Source organism: Bos indicus x Bos taurus, chromosome 3, assembly GCF_003369695.1.
Source record: "Bos indicus x Bos taurus breed Angus x Brahman F1 hybrid chromosome 3, Bos_hybrid_MaternalHap_v2.0, whole genome shotgun sequence".
Classification (NCBI taxonomy): Eukaryota; Metazoa; Chordata; class Mammalia; order Artiodactyla; family Bovidae; genus Bos; species Bos indicus x Bos taurus.
In genome coordinates, this window is record NC_040078.1 from 33,983,164 (window position 1) to 34,008,039 (window position 24,876).

Sequence of the window (24,876 nt, forward strand, 5' to 3'; positions counted from 1 at the left end):
AAACAGAGTCAGTGGGACAGGTCTTATGGTAGAACAATCTATAGCAGAATAAAACACAGTTATATTTTAGTTTTCTTCTGCTCTGGTAGACGTCTCAACTTTTAACTGGTTTATAAACAAATTCCCACAAGCCAAAAGATGCCCTATTATATTCACTTTGCAGAAAAGTTATCTTGGAGGCTGGATAGGGAAGTAGCAGTACTTAAAAGCAACACTTCTATAGCTGCTTTACTCAGGTTAGAATCTGGTTATTCATCTTATAATGCTTTCAAGCTAAAACTCTTCTGGTGAGTTTACACAGAATAAAAATTGGGGGCCTTGGTCATCCACTCATCTGTTCCTTAGAACAAAGTCAAAATAATTTCCTAAAGCTCTTAGCAAACACCAGGCTCTTCTCTGAATAAAGGTAAGAGGACGTGACTTCAAATGTTCTAGGTAGGCTTCCAAAAAGCCTATTAATCCTTACTGCGGCTTAACTGTTGGTCAGACCCAGAAATGATTCCTAAACCTTACACTATTAGAGACAACTACATTGGTACTTCTATCCAACTGGCTTATTTTTATCTCATGGACATTTTGATTGTGTCCATGAAAAGTTCTCTTTGCATAAAACAGCTGCTAGAAAGCTTAAAACCAAAATTGTGCCATATACTCACTCTGCTGTCTATATGTCTTCTTTTGATCCATTTTAAATTTACATTATACTGTTGAATTTTATGTCTTCACAAATTCTTTTCTGTAACAAGATAGGTTAGAAACTAATACTCAACCCTGTTTTCATATACTGCAACCTTAATGCTTAGGATGATAAAGCTAGAAGAAACTCAAAATATTCCAGGTCCATCACTAGCAATTTATAGATAAGAAACTGAGGTCAAGGGAGGTAGAGTGTCTTCAAGATCACACCGCTGGAAAGTAACAGAACTTGAACTCCGAAACAGGTCTTCTGAATCCAAAGCCAGTAGTTTTTCTATCTGCACAATACCAACAGTCCACCAAACACTGTAACATCAAAGTCAATTTTCTCATTCACCTAAGCTCCTTCTAGTCCCAAACAAGTCCTTGGTTATTTTTAAATTATGCCAGCTCTAAATCATAGCTATTTAACAAAACCATCTCCAAACTAAATACAAACTGGCCTCAAAATGGATGTGATATTAGTATAGAATAATAAAAATATAAATAGCTTTGTTTGCTGAAGGTATAATTTCCTGTCCTTATCTTAGAGGGCAGAGACCATGTTTTCCTTGACTTGCATGATTAGACATTGATGAAAGTAAGCCAAATGTAAATTAAGTTCCATTTCATATCAATCTGATGACAGTTGCTTTTTTTCTTACAAAAATATGACACATAAGGACAAACAATATGATTTCACTTATATCAAGAATCTAAAGTAGTCAAATTTATAAAGACAGAAAGTAGAATGGAAGTGAGGAGTTATTATTTAATGAGTACAGTTTCAGTTTGGGAAGATGAAAAAAGTTCTGGAGATGGATGGTGGTGATACTGCTAAAAACATGAATGTACCTAATACTACTGAACTATATACTTAAAAATAGTTAAAATGGCAAATTTTATGTTATGTACATTTTACAATAAAAATAATAGAAAAAATATAACTGGAAATGTGCTTTTATGTTTCTGTCAATTAAAGGATGGATAAAATGACCACAAAAATTCAGTATAAGAACCATATAAAAGACACATTTACTCAAAATAGTTCCTACTCTGATTTAAAAAAAAAAAAATTAACCTACATGTACCCCAAATAGTCAAAATCTGGGTGGCCCCATCCCCAAGGTGAAAAATAAGAACCTTCAAAAACCATGCTATACTTGGAGATATGCCGTAGACCAAAGTGTGCTGGCCCTGCTGGGTGGAGAAGGTGGTGAAGGGTGAAGAGCTCTTACCTCCCACTGCCCTCTCTACCCGGCACAGCCCCCGGAGCACAGATTCCAGCAGGACTTCAGTGTTGGGCCAGGGACTGCAAGTGTGCCAGAGCCTCTGGTGATCCTGCTAGGCAGAAGTGTGAAGACATCTCTGTGAGGTCAAACAGATAAACTGCAGATTGTAGGAACTTTTCTGCCCTTTGGTCATGGAAAAGCAAACACTGGTTTGAATCAGAAATAAAGAACTGGATTTAAATGCAAAATTTTTACAGACCTTTTCACCCTGCTTCACAAAATAAAATTTCTAGTTGAATTGGTAGTAATTTAGTTCATTTTAGGTTTTTGAAAGGAGTAGGGAAAAGTGATTCTGAGAAAAGACAACCGGCAACAATGAGCATTTGTAGGTATTGTCTCAAGACTTACTTTTTTTTTGGAGTAGAGTACAATTTCGAGTATCATAAAGAATATTTATGAAACATTTCTAATGTTATTTCTATTTGATCAGAACTATAGTATATCAGACCTGGAAGGAGTACTTTAGTCTGTCTTTAGATGAGGGATATAAGACTGAAAGATTTCATAGCTAGCTGGAAGCAGGGAAAAGACCAGAACCCAGCACATCAAGCAACTCTCCAATCTCGTAAGAGAACCCTTCATCCTATGTAAGCAAAGATGAACAGTTAGAAAAAACAGGTAATTTCTTATAATTTGTTATGTCCACTGGGATTCTCTTACAAATAAACAAGCCTCTTGGTAAAAATGTTTGGATAACCCAAAGGAATATGGCCGGGGGTGTGGGGGTAAGATAGGATATCTGTACAACAAGGTTGTACAGAATTTAATATTCCAGCTGTAAATGATCTTACAGCTAATGCTAACACACTGAGACGGTGTACTCTATAAGTATATTTACTAATATTTGATTATTTCTCCTACCATGTTGATTCCCACTAGATTTCAGGAAAGGAAAACATATACCACTGGGCATATGGAGATATATGTTTAACTCCTCAATCATTCATTCCCTTTACCTACCTCATCCTCAAAAGACTTTCATCCTATAGCTAGTTTTGTTCTTTGTCTACCGACTGTAAATGGATATTCATGTTATTATAGTTATCTTTGTTATAGGATTTTATCTTTACTTTTGTGTATCTATTTTCACTGAAAATAAATGGAGTGAAATAAATGAAATAAATGTTTAGAAACCCCAAGTTTCTTGTTTTGTCTAACTTTTGTATAAAAACTAAATACTCTTATCCAAAATGCAGTAATGTTCTTTGGCTAAACAGTCCTCAAACTAACTTTTTGGGTGAAAGGCACTTTAAGTTATGTACAAAAGGTGCTTTGTACTTACTGCAAATAAAAAATAACTCAAGTCTTTCACTAGTGATTTACAGGTTGTTTACTATTCATGTTGATCTTTAATATAAGGTCTATTCAGTTGTCCCCAGGATGTTGGCCCAGGTTAGTCACATCAGAACCACCTGAGGAATTTACTTAAAAAATACATATTCCCAGGACCTGGTTTGGACATTTTAATTCAGTTGAGGTTAGCCAAAGAATCTCTATGTTAATCGTGCACCACAGGTATCTGCTGCTGCATAATATTCCACATTATCTCTTATTCCTGAGAAGCCTTGAATAAAGCCAGGTGCAGGCCTGACAAAGTACCAGAAAATAACTGTCTTGCCCTGATTTGTTCTGAAATATGCTCTCCTCGGGAGAAGTAATTCATAAAAGATTGTGAGAAAACTGGAGGGTGGGTGGTGAGGGGTAATGGGAATTCAAAACCTAGACAAGGGTAAAGGAACAAGGATCCTGACCATCCTGGAAGTCTATTCTTCAGTATGCCTCACTTAAATTAAATCTTTTACTTTCTGATAGTTGATAGCAAGAGGTATCTAAGTTCCAGGTCTCTAAGCAGCTTGGTTTTCTTTTGTGTTTGGACAGTCATAAGTTTACAAGGAGACCTGTGGCTGGTTCAGGTCAGATCTCTGATTTGTACTTTGAAGCCTAAACTGGAAGAAGAAAATTACCTGGTAGTACTGGGAAACTGAGATAATTTTATTCTTAAAGTCAGTATCACATATGAAAGATTTCACAGGGAATCAGTAAAAGGAATTAGTACTATTAATATTTTAGGTTTGTATCAATGAGTAAGGGGCCACTGTTTTTTGAACATCTAAAAGGAAAAAAAAATCATTCAAAGGCAGCTTTTTGATTGACTGAGAGACTAACTTAACTTCCCCTTGTATGTAACTGCCAATGCAGCAAGGAGCTCTGCAACAGGAAATGCCAGAACTATGCTAAGCAAATGGATAAATATAAAAAAGTAACTAGTCAGATGAGGCCATCAAGGTCCAAACAAAGTTATAGCTACAAATCAGAGAGAACAGCCACAAATCAGAGAGAATTTAAGAATATAAGGTGAGCAAATAAATTCGAAGAACCACCAGTTATTTTTAAATACTCCAAAATGTGTATAAATAAAACACAAATAGAATACATAAGAGAATAAAAAATGAACAAGGCAAGGAACAGGTTTTTAAAATGTGGTCCATCTATTCTTAGAAAGCAGCACCTTGTGAAAAGTCACAACCCGTCAGGTACAACGCACTAAACTAGAGGTCTAGAGTCAAACCATCCAAGATGAAAATGGCACTTCAAGATCCACTTATGAATAACTCTAACAGTTCTTAGAATTTTCACGCCAGGAGGTGAAATCTGTTGAAAGGCTGAAATTGTAAGGTTATTTATTCCCTAAGACTGACCATTAAGGAGCAGAATACTTCCTCTTTACATAGGAGCCTAAAGATGGCAATTTTACACCCCAGAGTTTTAATCAAGTGGCTAAGATGTGACTGTCCACAAAATAAAGCTGCTGTTACAGTCCTTCCTGCCAATGGCTATTTACTGTTATTTAATTTTTTAACTTTCTTAGATGTGCTGATTTCTTAGATGGTCCAAAGCCTGGCCAACTAAATTCTGAAACATGATCCATCACAAATTTTCAGTATTTTCCACCAAAAAGATACAGGCAACTTTTCATTTCTTTGATTACAAATATCAATCCTTTTTCTCCAGGCTAGTAGATATGATGTGTCATCCCTACATTTTGGTTCTGCTATAAGAAAAGATCTTTTAATTCAAAACACAATAGTGGTTTGTAAGGCAGACCATCAGATTCATCAGATCAAAATCACCTTTTTAAAATTATAGACTGCTAGCCCGCCATCCAAGAGTCAGTCTCTGAGATGGATCCAGGTGATTTTGACTGAAGGCATATTTGAAAACCACTGACTGAAACTGTGTCCTCAACGAATGTGCATTTTGATAAATTATTTGGGATGGAGGGGTAAGAAGTGATCCTCACATAAATATAGGACAAATGTAAATGGTGTAAAGTCAAAAAAGTGGAGAATTACTATTTTTCATTAATGAAAAGGCTAAAAAATTAACACATCAGATAGACATATTCAAATGAAAATACAAAATGCATTTCAAGTTAAATTAACTTTTTTGGATTATCTCTTGTTTTGGGTTATCAACAACACGATCCCACTAGCCCAGACTATAGAAAAACTACAGTTAAAGTAACATTCTACCAGTTCTCATTTCCAAATGATTCTACATCACAGAATACAATAAGGAAAAGATATATTCAAAATGAACAAGAACTATCCCTTATTTACACTGTGGGCATAAGTCAATCACCAATTGAAGCTGATAATTTTCTTTCTTTTAGATCCAGTTTTGCCAATCCTAAAAAAAAAGTTGTTAGATAATAAGAGTTATACCACCTGCAGAGTTAAAATTTTCCCAAGAAAGCAAAAAGAAAAAAACCTACCAATAAAGGCACTGAAGTGCTGTGGCTTGCCTTCTGAACCAGCTTTGATGACCACCAACCTTACTTTTTTTAAACTACTGAAAGGTCACATCAAAAGATGAAACAGAATCCAATCCAAAAAGACTGGACCCCAAAAGGCACTGCTCAAATCACTGATTTGGAATGCTCAAACTGCATTCTCTTCCTTTGCCTTCCCCTAATGGACCATTCAATATTTAATGACATTTGCAGTACATTGCACAAAAGGACCTGCAGGCTGAGGTGAAAAGAGCTCTTCACAAAACCAAAATGTAAATCTGGAAAATGGGTTTTGACTGTGCATCACTTATACAGATATGACATAACAACCTCAATCAGGCCAAGACTCAACAATACTATTACATCAAAAGACTTAAGACCTTCAGAGAACCCTTCTACCTAAACCCATTCTCAGACAAAGGCCTAAGCACACTCAGCAGGGGCAAAAAACAGCAGAAGAAAATATTTCCAGAAAGGACTAATTACAAACAGGAACAAACCTGGACTCTTTACTCACCATTTTAATACTGCTGTCAATTGTAACAGATTAAAATCTGTACACACGACAAAGTAGAAAAAAGTCCCAAAATCAATAGTTTCAGCAAAACAAGGTACTAACTAAGGATTACTACAATCAACATTGCTACAGTAAAAACAATGGCAAACAGGGATTTGGCACCACATTTACAAAGTAAAAGCATGCACTTTTAATACACTTCAGATGTTTCTCAACAGAAAAGGCCAATGGAAGATGGAAAACATGGGGCATCTTTTACAGAACTCCCTATGACTAAGACAAACAAGCAGGAATCAAAGTGATCAATTTAGCAGATATGTAGCAGCAAAGTCATTGGTTCTGTTTGGAATTTAGCAATATACTTTTCTAACTGACAGCTGCCCTGGGTGTGTCTGTATCCAAGAAGCTGACTTTATCATACTACATCAGCATTTATTTAGTAATTTGGTGATTAGCATAAACTAGGTTAACCTTCAACCACAAGCTTAAAAAAAAAAAGAGAATCTTACTATAGACTTCTTCAATGTAATTGCCATTTAGAAACCATAATGGTACTCTGAGCAGGATAGTAACATAAATTTTATCCAAAAAACCTATAATCAGAGCCCAAATAACTGAAAAGAATTAAGTTATTATGGAAATATTATATTCTGATCATACCTAGAGTTATAAACAAAGAATTCCTACTAGGAGGAATATTTTCAAGATGATCTGGTCACATTATGTGCATAGTTAAGATTGTTTGTGTTTTAATAAAGGTTCTTTCACAAAAAAATAAAATTCAGTGAAGTTATTCTTCCCTTGATGGAAAAAAAAAGAAAACTTGAAAAAAATGAACTACTGGTGGTTTGTCAAGAGGGAAGAAGAAAAACAGTAAGCTACATATTGAAGTTCTGGAATGCAGCACCTCAACTTCACATCTGCCCTAAACGTTTGAGACTATGAAATCCAAGTCATGTCTCGATGATCAAACCATACTTTACAGTTGCTCCAATTCCAATGTCTGACTTTAGCATCTTGTGTCAATTAAGAGTTCCCTAATACAGAGGATTGTGCTAAAAGAGTGCTAGGATTCTGCATGCTGCTGCCATTCCCTGGTCCCGTTCATGCTTGCGCTGCCCAATGAGGCAGCAAAGGAAGTCTGGTCTCAACACTCCACACTGTAATAACTAGAAAAGAAAAACAGCTGTAATTAGAAAAAGTTTACAAAGTCAAGAGACATCACTACAGCACTATAACTAAACTGTTCAAAGTTTTACCTTTTATTAACATCCACACTCTATTCAATAAAGCCCACATTCCTTTAAGTTGTTTTTAATGATGACATCTGTTACAGCATCAAAAACAAACTGCACGTTCTTGGTGTCTGTGGCACAGGTGAAGTGGGTATAGATCTCCTTGGTATCTTTTCTTCTGTTCAGGTCTTCAAACTGGCACTGAATGTACGCAGCTGCTTCTTCATATGTGTTGGAACCTGAAGCAGACACCCAATATTCTCAGTTCAAATTATAACAGCTGCCTGAACTCAATTAAGTCAGGCCATCACCATTTACTTATGGAGAGAGGGACTATAACCCAACTGAAATAAACAGATTTCTATTTTTCTATAATGATTAGGTTTTTCTATAATCACATGTTTCTTGAGTGCACAATCTCATTGTCAATAAACTTATCAGAAAGATCCAGGAAAACAAAACTTTTTTCCTTTTTCCCTTTCATTTGCATTTTTTAGCTAAAAAATTTATAAAGTATAAAAAGAAACTAGGGAAATAGGAGGATGCATTTCTAGAAGAACACAATTGCTTAAAAAGTTAAGAGAACTTGTGTTCCTTGGATCAATGTTGAAATAAACAATTCAAAAGGGTAACTCCTGCTTCTTTTCAAAATCATCCACTTTTAACAGAGCGTAGCCTCAGAGCCTTACAGGAATAGTTTAAATAACCAAAGGTAATACAGTAGATGCAAATGGGAAGGGGTTTGAATTGCACACTTTTAAGTGGTGCATTTTATGGTACGTGAAGATCTCAGTAAATCTGTTATTTCTTCAAAGAGGGGGTTATCCAAAGTAACCCTATTTCAATAACATTTAAAATTAACACTCTTAATCACCTGCTTCAGAAACAATCTTGTCTACTTGTGAGTTTTTAGAATAGCCTTAGAAATTGGCTGCAGAGCCAGGGAAACTCAACAAAGACAACACACAGTTGCCTGAGAATTAGGGGCTATTTTCAGTGACATGAAGCATGACCAAAAAAATATCAACGACCAAGTATGTAAAGAAGACTAAATAACAAAGGAAAGCTTAAGAAAAAAATGACTATTATTTAAATAATATTTTAAAAGAGGAAGGAAGATAGCTTGGTAGGTGCTTGAATAAGATTTACTGAGATGTACAGAACCTCTGTAAAGTAAAGCAGCTGCTGTTGTTCAGTCACTAAGTCATGTCTGACTCTTTGCAACCCCATGGACTACAGCATGCCAGGCTCCTCTTTCCTCCACTATCTCCTAGAGTTTGCTCAAATTAATGTCCACTGAGTCACTGATGCCATCCAACCATCTCATCCCTCTGCTGCCCTCTTCTCTGCCCCATGAGGAATATGAAAAGGCAAAAATTAAGACAGATGACCAAAACATGATGTGAAAATTCTTAAGAAGAATGACAGCAATGGAAAACAGGCTTGGAAATTCACCCCACCCCCTACCGAAAAATAGATAAGATATTGACAACTCTTTGCTGTGTGTGAAGATTCCCAGCTGAAACATTAACATCAATCCTTTACTTAAGATTTTTCTCCCATTCTAAAATCTGGCTACCTTCTATGAACTTAACCAACTCTAATCTTCCTCCTCACTCTTAACAGAGGCTGCAGTTCTAAATTCCCTAAGAAAAGAGAGGGCACAGGGCTTTAAAACTATATCTCAACTTTTTAAGTTGAAATGAAACTCACATAACATGCAGTAAGTTTACAATACAGTGGTGTTCAGTGCAGCCACATGTTACACAATCACTACCTCTCTAGTTTCAAACTTTCCTACAACCTCAGAAAAATATCCCATTAAGTAACCATTCCTCATTTCCCCATGTCAATTTCCTGCCAACCAACTTGCTTTCTGTCTCTACGGATCTGCCTATTTGGGATATACCATATAGAAGGAGTCATACAAATGTGACCTTTTCTGTTTGGCTTCTTTCATTTAGTATAAAATTTATAGTATTCATCAAAATTGTAGCATTATCAATACTTTGTTCCTTTTTATAGCTAAATAGAAGCCTGGCAGGCTGTAGTCCATGGGGTCAAAAAGAGACAGATGCGATCGAGCACACACACACATACCTAAATAATATTCCATAGTACAGATATACTAATTTATTTATCCATTCATCCTATCTAGACTCTCGATTGCTTCTTTTCCCACCCGCTTACAAATTTTGCTCATTACATCCACTTTTAACAACTTCTCTTTTGCTTTAGGATCTCACCTCTAAGCCTATAAACATTTAAAGATCTCTCCTTCCCCTGTAATCTAAGCTGCTCAAGAGGAAGCTACACTTGTCTTTATTTCTTCACTTCCCACTCAGTAACTCACTGGTCCTGGCTCTGCTCTCATCATTCCACTGATAATGCTCTCCATTAACAGTCAATGATCTTCTAACTGCTAGCTCCACAAGACATTTTTTCAAAATGCATTTACTTATCTGCATATGACATTGTTGACCACTCCGCACTATTTAAACTCTCCTCTTAGTTTATGACACTTTAGCTTTCCAGATTCTTCTCTTTATCCAATATAAACCTTTATTATATTATATTATAAAGGTTTATCCAATATAAACCTTTCTTTCTCTCCTGCCAAGAGAGGCTGGTATTTGCTCCCATTCTATTCTTTTCTCTCCTCATTCTATATCATCACCCTAGGTCATCTCATCCATTTTCATGTTGTATTTACACATGATCCCAAATCATATCTGTTACTAACCTTTAACCTCTCCCCAAGCTCCAAGGTCATATATATAACTATCTATTAAATATCTCTATTAGGATGTTTCAGAAACTTCAAAATCAACATTCCAAAATATGAACTCATATTTAACGTTCCTAAATGTATTTATATTTAGGAACATACCAAGTACCAATCAAGAGTACCTCTGACTCTTTCCATTGTCTTACCCTAGCTACACCCTTTCACCTTATTATATAAAGCATTTACAGCATCTGCTCAGCTAACAAGAGGTCTACTTTCCCAGAAATACTTAATTCTGATCTGAAGGTCATAATGGTACAGCCCTAGCACTCACGTTTGTTGACCCTAACCTAAACTGACTGAGCTAAGGGTTTTTGCCTTACTTAACCTTGGCCAGTCAATATAAACCTTGGGCCAACAAATCTCAATCTAGCCTAGTTTTTTAAATGGAGGAGATATAGTAACCATGACAGGGCCAACTTTTATCATATACACTGAACAGGAGAGAGTTGGTAAGGAGAGAGAGAAGAATAGAGAAGACACAGGAGAGAAAAAAGATGGGGAAAGAAGGGCTTCCAGGACTTCTGACAATATTTCCTAATTCCAGCTGCATTCTTGAGAACCGTTTGCATTCTTGTCCCTGAATTCTGTATCTCTGAACCTTCACCAAAAGTTCCTATGTGCATACTGGAAGTCCTTACTAATTCAACTCCCCTACTATCTATCTTTATTGGCATCTGTTATGTAATTTTAAAAAATCAGTTTCCACTACATCATGTACCCCAAAGAATATCCTTCAATAGTTCCCCTCTGTCTCAGCATGGCATACAATGCCCTCCACGAGCATCCCTGCCCATTTCTCTAACCACTCCTCCCCACAGTCTAAGCTCCAGCAATATCAAATTCCTCCTAGGTTTCAGAACAAATCATGTCTTTTTCTTTTTTTGCACATGAAGTTAGTTTATTAATGACGACATTTTGAAGCCAACCATTTTGATCCAGTATTTAAATAACAAGCTGTTTAATATTAAAGCAGACGGTACTGTCACAATGCTGCAAAAATACAGCTTTACCCATAAACCTTTCACACAATTATACATTAAATGCTATTTTTATTTAAGCAAGGCACCCCTATTTGTTCTAAAATATGAGATGTGTTCTCCACTGAAATAGCAAATGAGGAGACTGAGATTTTTTTCCTATCTAGAGCTGGTTTAATTCAAGTGAAGCCATTGATGTCCTTACTAGTCATGGCAGTTATGACAAATCATGTCAATTTTAACTGCAGATTTTTATATATGCTATTTTCTTTTCCTAAAATGTTTTTCCTCCCCCACCTGCCTGATGATTTCTAGTTTATCCTCCTATTCTCTCACTCCAAGTGTCATTTCCTCTAGAAAAAGCTTACACTGATCCCACTGAGGTAACCACTTCTTTGGTTCTTCTATTAACGAACATGTCACACTAAAATGAAACTCTTTACAAGCGTCTCTCTCTCTCTTTCTATAACTAATGTCAGTTTCTTGAGTGCAAAACTCCATCTTATACTTGTTTTTTGTGAATATATTTATATCAAATTTTTATCTTTCTTTACCTCAAAAAATGAGGACAGAAATATAAACATCATAAATATGATTATATCTGGAATAGCACTTTAGACTTAAGGGGTCTTAAGCACATGCTTAATGTTGATACCACTACAAATGAGCACTCTCCACAAGGAGATACACACAACATTTAAAACGAATGACAGCTGTAGGAAGGTCATGAAAGTTTTGATTCAAGATGTATACCTCCAACAAAATCTTTCATGACCCTTTACCTGTGTATTCTGGATAACAGATAGTTAATGAACTCCTCTTTATTTTTTCCTCAAAAAGATCTTTCTTGTTGAGAAACAGAATGATCGAAGTGTCTGTAAACCATTTGTTGTTACAAATGCTGTCAAAGAGTTTCATGCTTTCATGCATTCGGTTCTGAGAAAGAAACAAAGGATGATATAGGTCAGTAGCAAAAACTAAAAGTAGATTAACTATTAATGAAAAAGAGACCAAAAAGAGTTTATTTCTTTTCTTTTCTTTGACTATGCCACACAGCATGCAGGATCTTAGTTCCTCGACCAGGGATTGAACCCATGCCTCCTGCGGTGGAAGTGTGGCATCCTAACCACTGGATCACAAAAGAAGTCCCACACCACAAAGTTTTAAAACGACTGATGGGCAATCATGGAAACTAGTCAGAAACTGATAATACAAAAGCTGAGTCGGTCCTTATTTTTATAATTCTTGAAGCTTGGGAAATGGGAATAAGAACTAGCTAATAAGAGACCTAATCCTGTCCTTATTCTCAGTGTGCTGTCATATCTCCTTACGGTTAATAGGGTATAGATAAATAATTTGAAATTTTAATCTCACTGACAAGGAGAAAAATTAAGACTATTAGGTTCTGGTTCAATGAGTAAATGGATGCCCAAAGTCTTCCTAAGAGTTATTTTCCATTTCCTGCTTGCATTAGACAGGTCTTTTATTTACCAGAAGCTCCAACATACCATCTCCTCATCTTCAGCCAGAACAAGGTCATAATCACTGAGGGCCACACAGAAGATAATTGCTGTCACTCCCTCAAAACAGTGAATCCACTTTTTTCGTTCTGATCTTTGGCCACCTACATCAAACATCCTGAACAAGGGGAAAGAATGCACAATTTTAGCAAGGTCACACACACACACACATTTCTAAACTGAAATGGTTAGGGAAGTTCCCACTACTGCATTTTCAAAACCCCATTTATAATAAAAAAAGACAAACCAGAAGCAGATAAAAATTATCTGTAGTTAAATGTAAGAGAACAATATGAGAAAATAAAGTTGAAGAACAATCAAGATTCTCATTTTAGAAAAAACAGTTGAGCCTCCTCTCTATTAAAGCTTGTGCCAGACATGCCGAAAGTCAGCAGAGTGAGCGGTGAAATAGATTAAAGGAAGGAGGGAAAAAAGACAGGAAAAATGAAGAGCTGAACAATACTGAACAATCTGAGATAGTAAAAATAATAACTAACATTTGCCAGACACTACCCTAAACATCTTTAAGTACATTAACTCATTTAACCCTTATAACACTCCTGTCAGTACTACTATTATCCCCGTTTTACAGATGAAGAAACTGAGGTGCAGATATGTTCATTTGCCCAAGGGAACACTACTAATAAATGGTGACTGGAGTTCTAATTCCTATACCCAAGCTGGTACTCACAACACCACTCTACCTCTCAAAACGATTTATCTCTTTAGTTAAAAGAGATAAAAAAAGAAAAAGAACAATGAAAAAACATAAATCCCCAACTTGCATCCTGCTTCCGTAACTCTACTGATTCAAAATTTTGTTTTCCTTACTTTTTTCTTTCTTTAAACTGAGTTATAACTGAGATGTGTTTTTCTTACTTTAAGGAAAATATTTTTGAGATTAATTGCAGACAAAAGTAAATCATATTTCATGGTAGAACTTTAAGAACCCAGTATCTAAACACAAAACTTAACCAGTATTTTCCAACTTGAAGTCTCATTCAACCTAATTAATAATAACAAAGCTTCAAAACCGTTCACACACCTTATGTTCCACTTCTGATTAGTTTTAGTCCACTAATCCCTTCCGGGAGACTTAACTTGATATTCTGAGTAAACTGCTGAACTTGTGTCAGCAGTGTCCTCCTTTGCCACCTACAGTAAAAGGAGGACCTGCACTGCTTTGTTTTTTAACTGGCACTAGGGTCTGAGGAGGTATGTACACAAATGGTTAGCTACTCTTAAGACGTATGCTTGATGACAACGATAAAATGTTTTAAGGTTAAACTCTGCCAAGCTGGTTCAGTGTGTCAGATCTACAGGGACTAGGTGTCTATTTTAAGAGAATATTTCCTATAGAGATTGAGAGAAATTTAAGACATAGTTGAATAATTTTTCAGTGTATGTTTTAAAAGAACAGTCATCTCATCTCTTCATGACCCACTTTCACTTTTGGCTGATCTTACGCAGTTTTCTGAAACTTTAGTCCTGACCCCCTAAATGAGGCAATCACAAGTTGGTGCTAATACAAGGTCATATTATAAGTTTTAGAAAAGTTAACATCACATATTTCACCATGGACCTTTCAAGGGCAGACATACACTGGTACACCAATAATTTCAGTATGCTCTACCATTTCTTTCTATAAAATCCGTAAAACTGGTAGAACACTGTGAAGTTCCCAAAGTGGGCTTTTCACACATATTAACATTTACAGTATCATTCACTAACATCAACATTTTATAAACATTACCTCATAACAGAGAGGCAAGTAAGCAATTACAGAATGCCTTGCATATACCAGATGCTCAATAAATGTTTGAATAAATGGATAGTGGTTTTTGCCTAGAGAGAAGAGGAAAAGGAAGAAGTGATAGTACTTCATAACAAGGTATCTACATGCCAACAATAGTGTGCAGAACCTTAATTAGATCAGGCTATTAATCCTGACATAAAGAGACCAATAGAATTTACCTAACTAAAGATCAACTATGACATCGACAAGTTTCCCACACTAAATAAGTAAAGGTCATGACATATAATTATAAATGGATTACTAATCTTATAACATATAGTCATCTCATTTTTTCGGTTTCATGACTTATAATCCATGGAGACTCTGCTATTCTTGTTAATAAATTCATCAGTACTATGATAAGCAGCTCTTCTACTCTAAAAATATTCAGCTGAACTGCTATTTTCCTCTATCAGGTTTCAAATCCATTTTGGTGTATTAAGACTTCAAGACCTCAACTAGTGTCTAGTAATAGGTAAACTCTATATGGATTTTGCATACTGTTTTGCATACAGAATTCTATGAAGCAATTTTTTTCAGAGAAAAGAAAACTAAGAGAATCTGAGCTAGAAGTTACATTTACATGCAATAATGCTGAATGTCACATTCTACATATAAGCATAACAAAGTAGCTAAAAAGTACATCATATATTCAAGAGGGAAAGTTTACTCCTAAGCTCAAAGGTCACAAAAGCAGAAAACAGGAACCAAAAAGACAGGTCTATTATTAACACAGAGACAAGCTGAAGCCTATTTTAGAATTACTAATAATGATGAGAAAATCCTCTGTATTAGAATACTAGAATTTTCTCTCTCTAAAATAGTAATTGTTTATAAATTATCTTACTTTCTGCAAATTAACTCTACCCCTAGATCAATATTCCACTCTGTACATAGTATTAAGAATTAAGCTGTGCATTATACTGTGCACTAATCAGTCAAAGGCCATGACAATATTAGCTTCATTCCATTAAACTTAAAGAGAAGTGAGATCCAGTAAGAAATGGTTGACACTGGTGAGAAAAGCATTTCTATTTTAATATCAAAATGCCAGAACAAAGCCACATAAACTAAACCAAAACACTACTTTCTATCCTTTTAGTATTGTTGCTACCCTTCTAAACAACAAACATTCAATACCTGTTTTGGTGATTCCAATAAAAAAGCAGCTGAAAAGAATAAAATTAAAGATAAAATAAATTGGTAACCACATGATTACTTTTATTGATACGTAAGTTCTAATTTAATTTTGAATTCAAATTGCTCCAAATAGAAAAAATATTTGACGCTATTTGGAGAAAGAAGAAACACTTGGACCCATTCACTTAAAACAGCCAAATACTAGCAGATGAATATAATTTATAAATTTCTGAATCAAAGAAAGTTGCCTAGATAAATTATACCCTGATTAACAGATACTAACTAAAGGAAAGATATTTGTGTTTGGCATATCTAGAAAAAGGCTAGTGACTTACTTGAAGTATAGGTCTTTGAAAGTGAAATGTGTTTCCACAATGCCTGTGGTCTTCACTCTCGTCCGCAAAACGTCTTGCTGAGTTGGAATGTAGTTGGTTTGGGATATTCTATCCAAATCATTTAGGTAACTAAGTAAGTAAAATACACATTTATTTTTACCTAATGAAGCCAACCATGTGCAGAGCAAGTCAACAGACTAAACTAGTTCCTTGCTGAAAGCAGAATCTGTACCTGTCACTAAAGTGGCAGAATAAATCAGATCTTCAGTATCTTAGAAATGATAATGAGGGGAAAAAAAGGGAATCTAGCACAGGACAATTAAAGTAGACTCTTTACACAAAAGTGGTATTAATTCTACCAAAATTTAACTGTGAAAGCCAATTAAAAAACATGAAAACACTATTCTTAATAAAGACTCCTGAAATTTAATACTAAATCAACTGTGCACTGCACAGTACAAAAATCCAACCAAACAAAAGCCCTCAGACATTTAAATTAATGGGTCATTTGTCTGTTTAAACATTTGCCAGGACATTAGAAATACTGTTTGAATTATTAAAATTAAAAAGAACTACTAAGCTCAGTAAGAATGAGTATTTATTTCCTCCTGTTTTCACTCATAAAACAGAAAAGTTAAAGATTTCTTTTTAATCTAAGCCAAAAACAAATAAATACCTCCAAAGAAACTTCACTTGTTCAGTGAAATAATTTAAAAACTGCTTCAAAGCTAAATTAAATTCTTCACAATTTCAGGTCCCCCCCCCCCAATTTTTTTTTAAAGAACAGCTGATACCATAGTAAGTGAATCATTAATGACCCTCTAAAACTTAGTAGGAAATGGCAACCAACTCCAGTATTCTTGCCTGGAAAATTCCAGGGATAGAGGAGCCTAACAGGCTATAGTCCATGGGGCTGCAAAGAGTCGGATACGACTCAGCATGCACACACACACAAAGCTAAGTACCATCATTAATGTTAGGGAATCAGTCAAGCTTAGATCAACGATTATGGAAAAAAAAAAAACACTCTATAAATCATGTGTCTTCAGGTATAGTTAGAGGATTCAGAGTTTACTGAATGCATGTTTTAAAAATTACAATCTAGCTTTGATGACTACAGAGAAAACTATAGAATCCTGACAGGAGGAGAAGGGGACAACAGAGGATGAGATGGCTGGATGGCATCACCGACTCGATGGACATGAGTTTGGGTTAACTCCGGGAGTTGGTGATGGACAGACAAGCCTGGCGTGCTGCGATTCATGGGGTCGCAAAGAGTCGGACACGACTGAGAGACTGAACTGAACTGACATGTTTCTAAAGTCAAGTTTTCATTTAAAAAATATGTTTCTCAAATATCATTTAATTTCTTCTTATAACAATTTAAAGCTAGAATGATAGGAAAAGGAGAATATAATATTGGGAAAAATACCTTAATGCTTAGAAATGCCTTCATTTGGTACAGAGATGAATACAGGTAACAAAAGCACACCAAGACCCCAAAACAACATTAAGAAAAAACCCACACATTCTGAACATAGGTCTTATAAACACACTGTAAAAGAAGCAATATAGGACAACATGTAATAGCTTAACAGAAGTATTAATTACAAATTTTCTAAAACTATGTAACACTCCAGAGAATTTTCTTAACAAACAGATGCTTCAACTTTGTCCAAAGACTCAACATTCTCCTTCTATACAAAGTCTATTATTGTGATCTAGATAAAAGATTTTTAAGTGGTAACTAGTACCAGAGAAAGCCATAGTGCAGCCCAGCCAGAGTTGTGTGCATAAAAGGGATATCACAATTTTAACTTCTTTTGTTAGCTGGCAATCAATGTAAAGCCCTTATGCAGAGAGAACTTACTGAGTTGAAAGAAATTCAGGACTCAGCTGCAATTGATTTCTCTCCTCTCACTCATTTACTATAAATGACCACTGCTACCGCTGCTGCTAAGTCACTTCAGTCGTGTCCGACTCTGTGTGACCCCATAGACAGCAGCCCACCAGGCTCCCCCGTCCCTGGGATTCTCCAGGCAAGAACACTGGAGTGGGATGCCATTTCTTTCTCCAATGCAGAAAAGTGAAAAGTGAAAGTGAAGTCGCTCAGTCGTGTCCGACCGTCAGTTTCCCCATGGACTGCAGCCTACCAGGCTCCTCCATCCATGGGATTTTCCAGGCAGGAGTACTGGAGTGGGGTGCCATCGCCTTCTCCAATAAGTGACCACAGAGCTACTCTAATGATGCCAAGTCTCCCATTTACATTCCAAGAGGAAATATTTTTCTCCAAGCCACACAAAATGACCAATGGCTCTATAACCCTAAACTGAAACAATTTTTATAAATATATCCTACAGAATTCTAAGGGTGTCTGTTCCTAAAATATTCCCTTAAGAATAGGCACTGAACTTTCGATAGGGTCACCAAGACACTTTCTGTTTTAGTTTCACAAGGAAAAATTACTTACTATGAAGCCGAATCATTGAGCTGATATTCCCTGGATCTGCTGAAGCAAGCTTGCACCCCACCATCTCGCCATAACCGTTTAATCACTCCTGCTAATTCTGGAGTCATGACTCCTTCTTCGGCACTGCCAGCTAAAACAAATAATTGCCGGGCATCGTCCTGAGGAAAGCATTTAAGGGAGAGAGACAGATGATTCTCTATTTCTTGAAGACTTAACAAGTGTCTCGTTAACACACACATGCAAATGGTACCACATACAATACACGGTAACTATTTCTAAAAAGAGACATGAAAGAGACCTTTCTTGGCAGTGTAGTTTGAGAGAATTTACAATGAAGCCTGTCTCCTCCCTTCTCACTGCACTATAGTCAGAAGTGCACTCCCACTCCTCACACCACCATTCCCTGAAATGATCTCTCCTGACTGTCCTACAAATCTCCATGCTGGTCACTCATGATTTCTTTGACAGAAAAAACTTGTCTGTGAGACAGGCACATGGAATACATCCCCATTCTGTTAAAGGAAGCCTACAATAAAAAATAGAAATGAAAAGACTAGCAGATAAGAGGTAAAGTCTAAATACATCAAAGGGAGTAAAACATTAATCAAGTTTAAGGCAACATTGTTCTGTTTCCCACCCCCTAAATCTTAGAAGAACAGGAAGAAGAACAGACTGAAGCATATACAGAGTCTGGATGTCTAGTGGGGGAAAAAAATCCCTAAAGGAAAAATTCAGAGTCTCCAGGTTTCCCTGAAGTATAATAATCTTCTAAATAAGAAAGAGGAAGAAAGGTAGAAGAAGAAAAAGAAAGTACCACAAAGAGATTTGATCAAAACTTCCTGAGTCGCAGGCACAGCTTTCTAAGTGGTTATAGTTTTAAAAACTAAGACATGTGAGAGATAAAGAGGACAGAAAGGGCTGTGAGAATTGTGACTGCTTTGTCCTAACAAGCCCTGCTTGTCAGATACTTTAAAAATAAACACAGATCTCATGGGATGATTTCCCTGCCTTGAATCTAATTATTTATCTGTCTCAGGAGATTTTTAATTAACTGTAAGAATGCAACTGCTAAACAAATTCATAAAGTAGTAGTAAAGGGGGAAGGGGGGCAATCAACTATATTACAAGTAATCAGGTAATATTCTCCTTTTGCGATTCTTTCCAGTATTTTTCCCAGTAGTATTTGAGACCCACCCCCCTTTAATAAACTTTATCTAATATCTATATTCCCCTCCTCTATTTTCAGAGATAATAATTTTATAAAAAAGGAACGAATGAGAAAAGCTCAAAAATTACACAAACTGGCAATGTACTCAACAGTGGGCATGTCCTTCTACGTATATGGTATAAACCCATGGACTGCAGCCTACCAGGCTCCTCTGTCCATGGGATTTTCCAGCCAAGAATACTGGAGTGGGTTGCCATTTCCTTCTCCCGGGGATCTTCCTGACCCAAGGATCGAACCTGGGTCTCCCGCACTGCAGGCAGATGTCTGAGCCACCAAGGAAGTTACATATGGTATACTGCCTTATTTAACATTTAAAGATTTTATAGGGATGTCCCTGGTGGCTCAGTGGTAAAGCATCTGCCTGCTAATGCAGGAGACACAGGTTTGATTCCTAATCCAGGAAGCCTTCACATACTGCCAGAGCAACTAAGCCCTTATGCCACAACCACTGAGCCTGTGCTCTAGAGCCTGGGAGCCACAACTACTGAAGCCCACACCCCCTAGAGTCCGTGCGCCCCAACAACAGAACCACAGCAATGAGAAGCCCATGCACCACAACTAGAGAGTACCCCTCACTCACAGCAACCAGAGAAATGCCTACGCAGCAACAAAGACCCAGCACAGCCAAAAATTAAACTAAATTTTTTTTTAATTAAAAAAAGTTTAAAAAAATAAAGACTTCATAGTCCCTTGGTTCTGAAATTTGACCTATACTCATGCAAGTATTCAAAAACCTTAATAAGTATTAGTTTTTTTAAATATCATGATTCTAATTTCAGAAACTTTAAAACAGAGATACTGCTACATATTTTTGCTGTCTTGACTTCGTTAAGCTTTAGGAGGAAACATCTTTCCCTTAACCCCTTCTAGAGACCTACTCCTGCTTGTCCACAATAAACCCTCTTTTATAGGTCCATAAAGAGGCTCCTCTTTTCAGTGAACATCATACCTCCACCTATAAAGCAAATATGAAAAAGCAACCTATCCCACACCAGTTCTATGCTTTTCCATTCACTCTCCTACCAACTACAAAAAAACTAGCAAAAGATAAGTGAGGAGCTATAAATATAAATCCTTACATACGAAAGGAAAAAAAAGAAAAACTTCAAAAAATTATATAGGGTTGTAGATTATGATGAGTAGATGCTGGAGAACTAGGTGATTCAGCAGGCATGAGAGGAATTAACAATGTCAACTGCTTCTGGTGACACAGGAGTGTTAGGACCTGGAAATTAATGGTACTGATTTGATCAAAAAAGAAATGAAAGGAAGAGGGATAGTATGGTGTGAATGTTTGTATCCGCCTCAAATTTCTATGTTGAAATCCTAATCTCCAAGTGATAGTTTTAGGAGGTAGGCCCTCTGGGAGATGCTTAGGTCATCAGGGTGGCACCCTCACGAATGGGTGAATGCCCTTATAAAAGAGATTCCAGAGATCCCTTCCCCTCCTGCCTAGTGAGAACACAGCAAGAAGTCTGCAACCTGGAAGAGAGCTCTAACCAGACCATGCTGGCACCCAGTTCTCAGGCTTCCAGCCTTCAGAAGTATGAGGAACAAATTTCAGTTATTTATAAGCTACTGAATCTGTGGCATTTTATTATAGCAGCCTGAACATTCTAAGACAGAATGTCAACTGCGTCTGGTGACAAAGGAATGATGGGACTCAAAGATTAATAACAACTAATTTGACAGAGGAAAGAAAGGAAGGAAGAAGGAATGGCCAGGATAGAAAGGAGGTCAGATAGAGAGTGAGAAATAAAAAAGGAGGAAACTAAGAAAGTAAGTAAATAACTGAGACGGAGAAAAAGCCAACAAAGAGAGGGAAGAGAGTATTACTAACCAGTTACTGGATATAGCAAATACGACAGATAAACAGAGTTGGGTGATAAGAAGGAATGAGAAAAGAGGAAGAAAGTAAGAAAACGAGAAAGAACTGGTAGATGGTGTGGGGAAGAAGAAGTCAGGCTGGTGAGAGAAAGGATAGAAAGGAATAAGACAAAAATAAAGACTTCATTTATTCTTGTCTCAGCTACCACATTTTTCCTGCTCAGAGGGTTAGAAAAACAGTCTCTAATTTCTGTGATATGGAATTTCTACAAAAACGTCAAAGTCATGCCCCACACATTCCTCTTCACTTTTTCTTTTGCTCTCTTCTCTCCAATCATTTTACAATCCTTATTACAGCTTCCCTTCCTTCATGGCACCTCTAGACTTCCTAGTCTAACATTATCAATTATAACCATCCTTTTACTATGATTCCCTCCAATATGTTTCCCACTTATTTACTGAATATTAATTTGCATATGAAAAGTTGACAGTTGCTTAGAAGAGTTCCTAAGCTACTTTACAGACATAGAGGCTTTGCCTTTCCAGGCAGTCTCCCAAAGTCACTTCCTTTTATTGACCATAGCACCTAAGTATGACAATGAACACAGCTGATGACTCCCTTAGTTCTAGGAAAGCATTCTATACATTCCCAGCCTTCTCTTGAAATTTAGCTAATGATGATATAAAAAATCCTGCACCTTCATTTTGGCCCTCTCCCCACTGTATCAAATATCTTAATTTACAAACTACACTTTCAGGGCCCAATAAGTATTATAATCAATCAACACAACTTCTGAATATCTGGCATTTCAAAAATTATACTAGGACATGGTAAAACTCAATTCTATAGCCTATAGTACAGTGTAGTATAAGGACACAGTATTCTTGAATACCAGAAAATCGCCTCTAAAATTGAGACTTAGTGTTCATGTCCTTATCAAGTTTATCCCAGAGACTGATATTTGTTTTTAATCTCTACACCTCAGAAAGCAGAGCTACTTATCATGACAACCTCTTTTAGATCATTTTAATTTATTATCATTTACTACTACAAACGTCAACAGTGCTGTAAAAGCAGCAAGTAAATAAAAGTTACCACAAAAACCTACAGTATATCCACAGAATCCGATTTCCTAGATTTATATTTGTGGCAGTAATCAAATATCTCTTAAAGTAGATAGTTAACACATCTCAAATGAGCATACAGTACTTTGCTACATCTTGTCACTTAAATTTATTTCCCTAAAACATGAAGCAGATTTTGCTTAACTGCATCTACTGAAAAAGGGCAAGTAAAGAGGAAATGAGAAGCACTTACTGCTCTGGCAGCTTCCCCAAAGTCAATCTTTAGCCGTCCCATGGCTCTTATGATTGCAATGATAGACTGTATAGTATTGCTGTAGACAACTACTTTATATTGTTTACATTCTTCCTCTGAATAGCCATCTTCATGAATGATTCTTTAAAAAAAAGAAAACCACAAATCATTACCATGGAACTTAAATGAAAGACACTATGGACTTTTACGCATTTTGAGGAAACGTATCGAACAGTTTTACAAAAGACCATGTTCCAACTTACTTCATCTGTTTCACAATAGTGCTTTTGCCAGATTCTCCAGCACCTGAAAGAAAAGAAAACCAGACTTTGAATTCATCTGTAATCCAGCTCAAAAGTATGAAGTCAACATGAGTGATAATTCTAGATTAACAGAAACCACAGGTCCCAGGGAAAACTTTGATGAGGTTTTTCTATCAGGAAAAACTACAAAGCTTCTCCATTAGAGATTTCACACACACCACACACACACACACACACACACATATTTTTTTACTTTCTTCACCAACCAAATATAATTCATTGAAAGTGTCCCAGTGCCATCTTGATATAACTTGTGTAAAGCAGGCACTCTAAAGGAGATATGGCAACATACACACCTCTACAAACTCATCATCTACATGAAACATTGTGCATGATACAGGTACTGAATACAGGCAAAAAGGAAATGATTATTTTTTGGCTTATTCACTTTCACTAATTCCTCTGTCTATATCCATGAACCTGAGAAGAAACTTCCATCTTAACAAATCCAATGGTCAATTCTAGGCCATGACTAAAGAGTTCAAAACAGAAGCAGAGGGGGCGTTGTCTCTACCACCTTTCCACTGTATATTCCCTCAAAATCACACTTCCCTCCTCAGCCACGGGGCCCCTGAATGCCCTGACATTCCACCTGCACTTCCCTAGTGAACTCTGTCTTACTTCCCAAGATGCCTATCCGATACCACCTCTTCTCTCTCAAACTTTACAAACCCCTTCCCACTCTGACTCTCAGCTAATGATTCTGCCTCCTTCTTATGGGCAAACGTAAAACACTCTGAAAAAATTATCTCATTTTCCCATAACCAAACCCTTCAATCTATCTAAGTTCAGTTCAGTCACTCAGTTATGTCCAACTCTTTACGACACCATGAACTGCAGCACACCAGGCTTCCCTGTCCATCAACTCCCAGAGCTTGCTCGAACTCAAGTCCATCGAGTTGGTGATGCCATCCAACCATTTCATCCTCTGTGGTCCCCTTCTCTTCCTGCCTTCAATCTTTGCCAGCATCAGGGTTTTTTCAAATGAATCAGTTCTTCCCATCAGGTGGTCAAAGTATTGGAGTTTCAGCTTTGGCATCAATCCTTCCAAAGAATATTCAGGACTGATTTCCTTTAGGATGGACTGGTTGGATCTCCTTTCAGTTCAAGGTACTCTCAAGAGTCTTCTTCAACACCACAGTTCAAAAGCACCAATTCTTCAGTGCGCAGCTTTCTCTGTAGTCCAATTCTCACATCCATACATGACTACTGGAAAAACCATAGCTTTGACTAGACAGACCTTTGTTGGCAAAGTAATGTTTCTGCTTTTTAATATGCTATCTATGTTGGTCATAGCTTTCTTCCAAGGAGAAAGTGCCTTTTAATTTCATGGCTGCACTTACCATCTGCACTGATTTTGGAGCCCACCAAAATAAAGTCTGCCACTGTTTCCATTGTTTCCCCATCTATTTGCCATGACATGATGGGACCAGATGCCATGATCTTAGTTTTCTGAATGTTGAGTTTTAAACCAACTTTTTACTCTCCTCTTTCACTTTCATTGAGAGGCTCTTTAGTTCTTCTTCACTTTCTGCCATAAGGGTGGTGTCATCTGCCTATCTGAGGTTATTGATATTTCTCCTGGCAATCCTGACTCCAACTTGTGCTTCATCCAGCCCAGCATTTCTCACGATGTACTC

At 36.7% G+C, this 24,876-nt stretch overlaps 1 protein-coding gene across 1 annotated transcript in view; it reads right to left on the minus strand.

Annotated features, from left to right (window-relative positions):
• Nucleotides 1–6,263: 6,263 nt before the first annotated feature.
• GNAI3 (G protein subunit alpha i3) overlaps nucleotides 6,264–24,876 on the minus strand; it is a 44,635-nt gene continuing 26,022 nt past the window's right edge. The window contains exons 2-9 of the mRNA XM_027536269.1: nucleotides 23,177–23,219; nucleotides 22,914–23,055; nucleotides 18,541–18,698; nucleotides 16,071–16,199; nucleotides 12,789–12,918; nucleotides 12,063–12,216; nucleotides 7,537–7,751; nucleotides 6,264–7,446 (exon numbers count right to left, since the gene is read on the minus strand). Of these exons, the coding sequence (XP_027392070.1) occupies nucleotides 7,561–7,751; nucleotides 12,063–12,216; nucleotides 12,789–12,918; nucleotides 16,071–16,199; nucleotides 18,541–18,698; nucleotides 22,914–23,055; nucleotides 23,177–23,219 (947 nt within the window). The 3' untranslated portion in view covers nucleotides 6,264–7,446; nucleotides 7,537–7,560. The remainder of the gene's footprint in view (nucleotides 7,447–7,536; nucleotides 7,752–12,062; nucleotides 12,217–12,788; nucleotides 12,919–16,070; nucleotides 16,200–18,540; nucleotides 18,699–22,913; nucleotides 23,056–23,176; nucleotides 23,220–24,876) is intronic.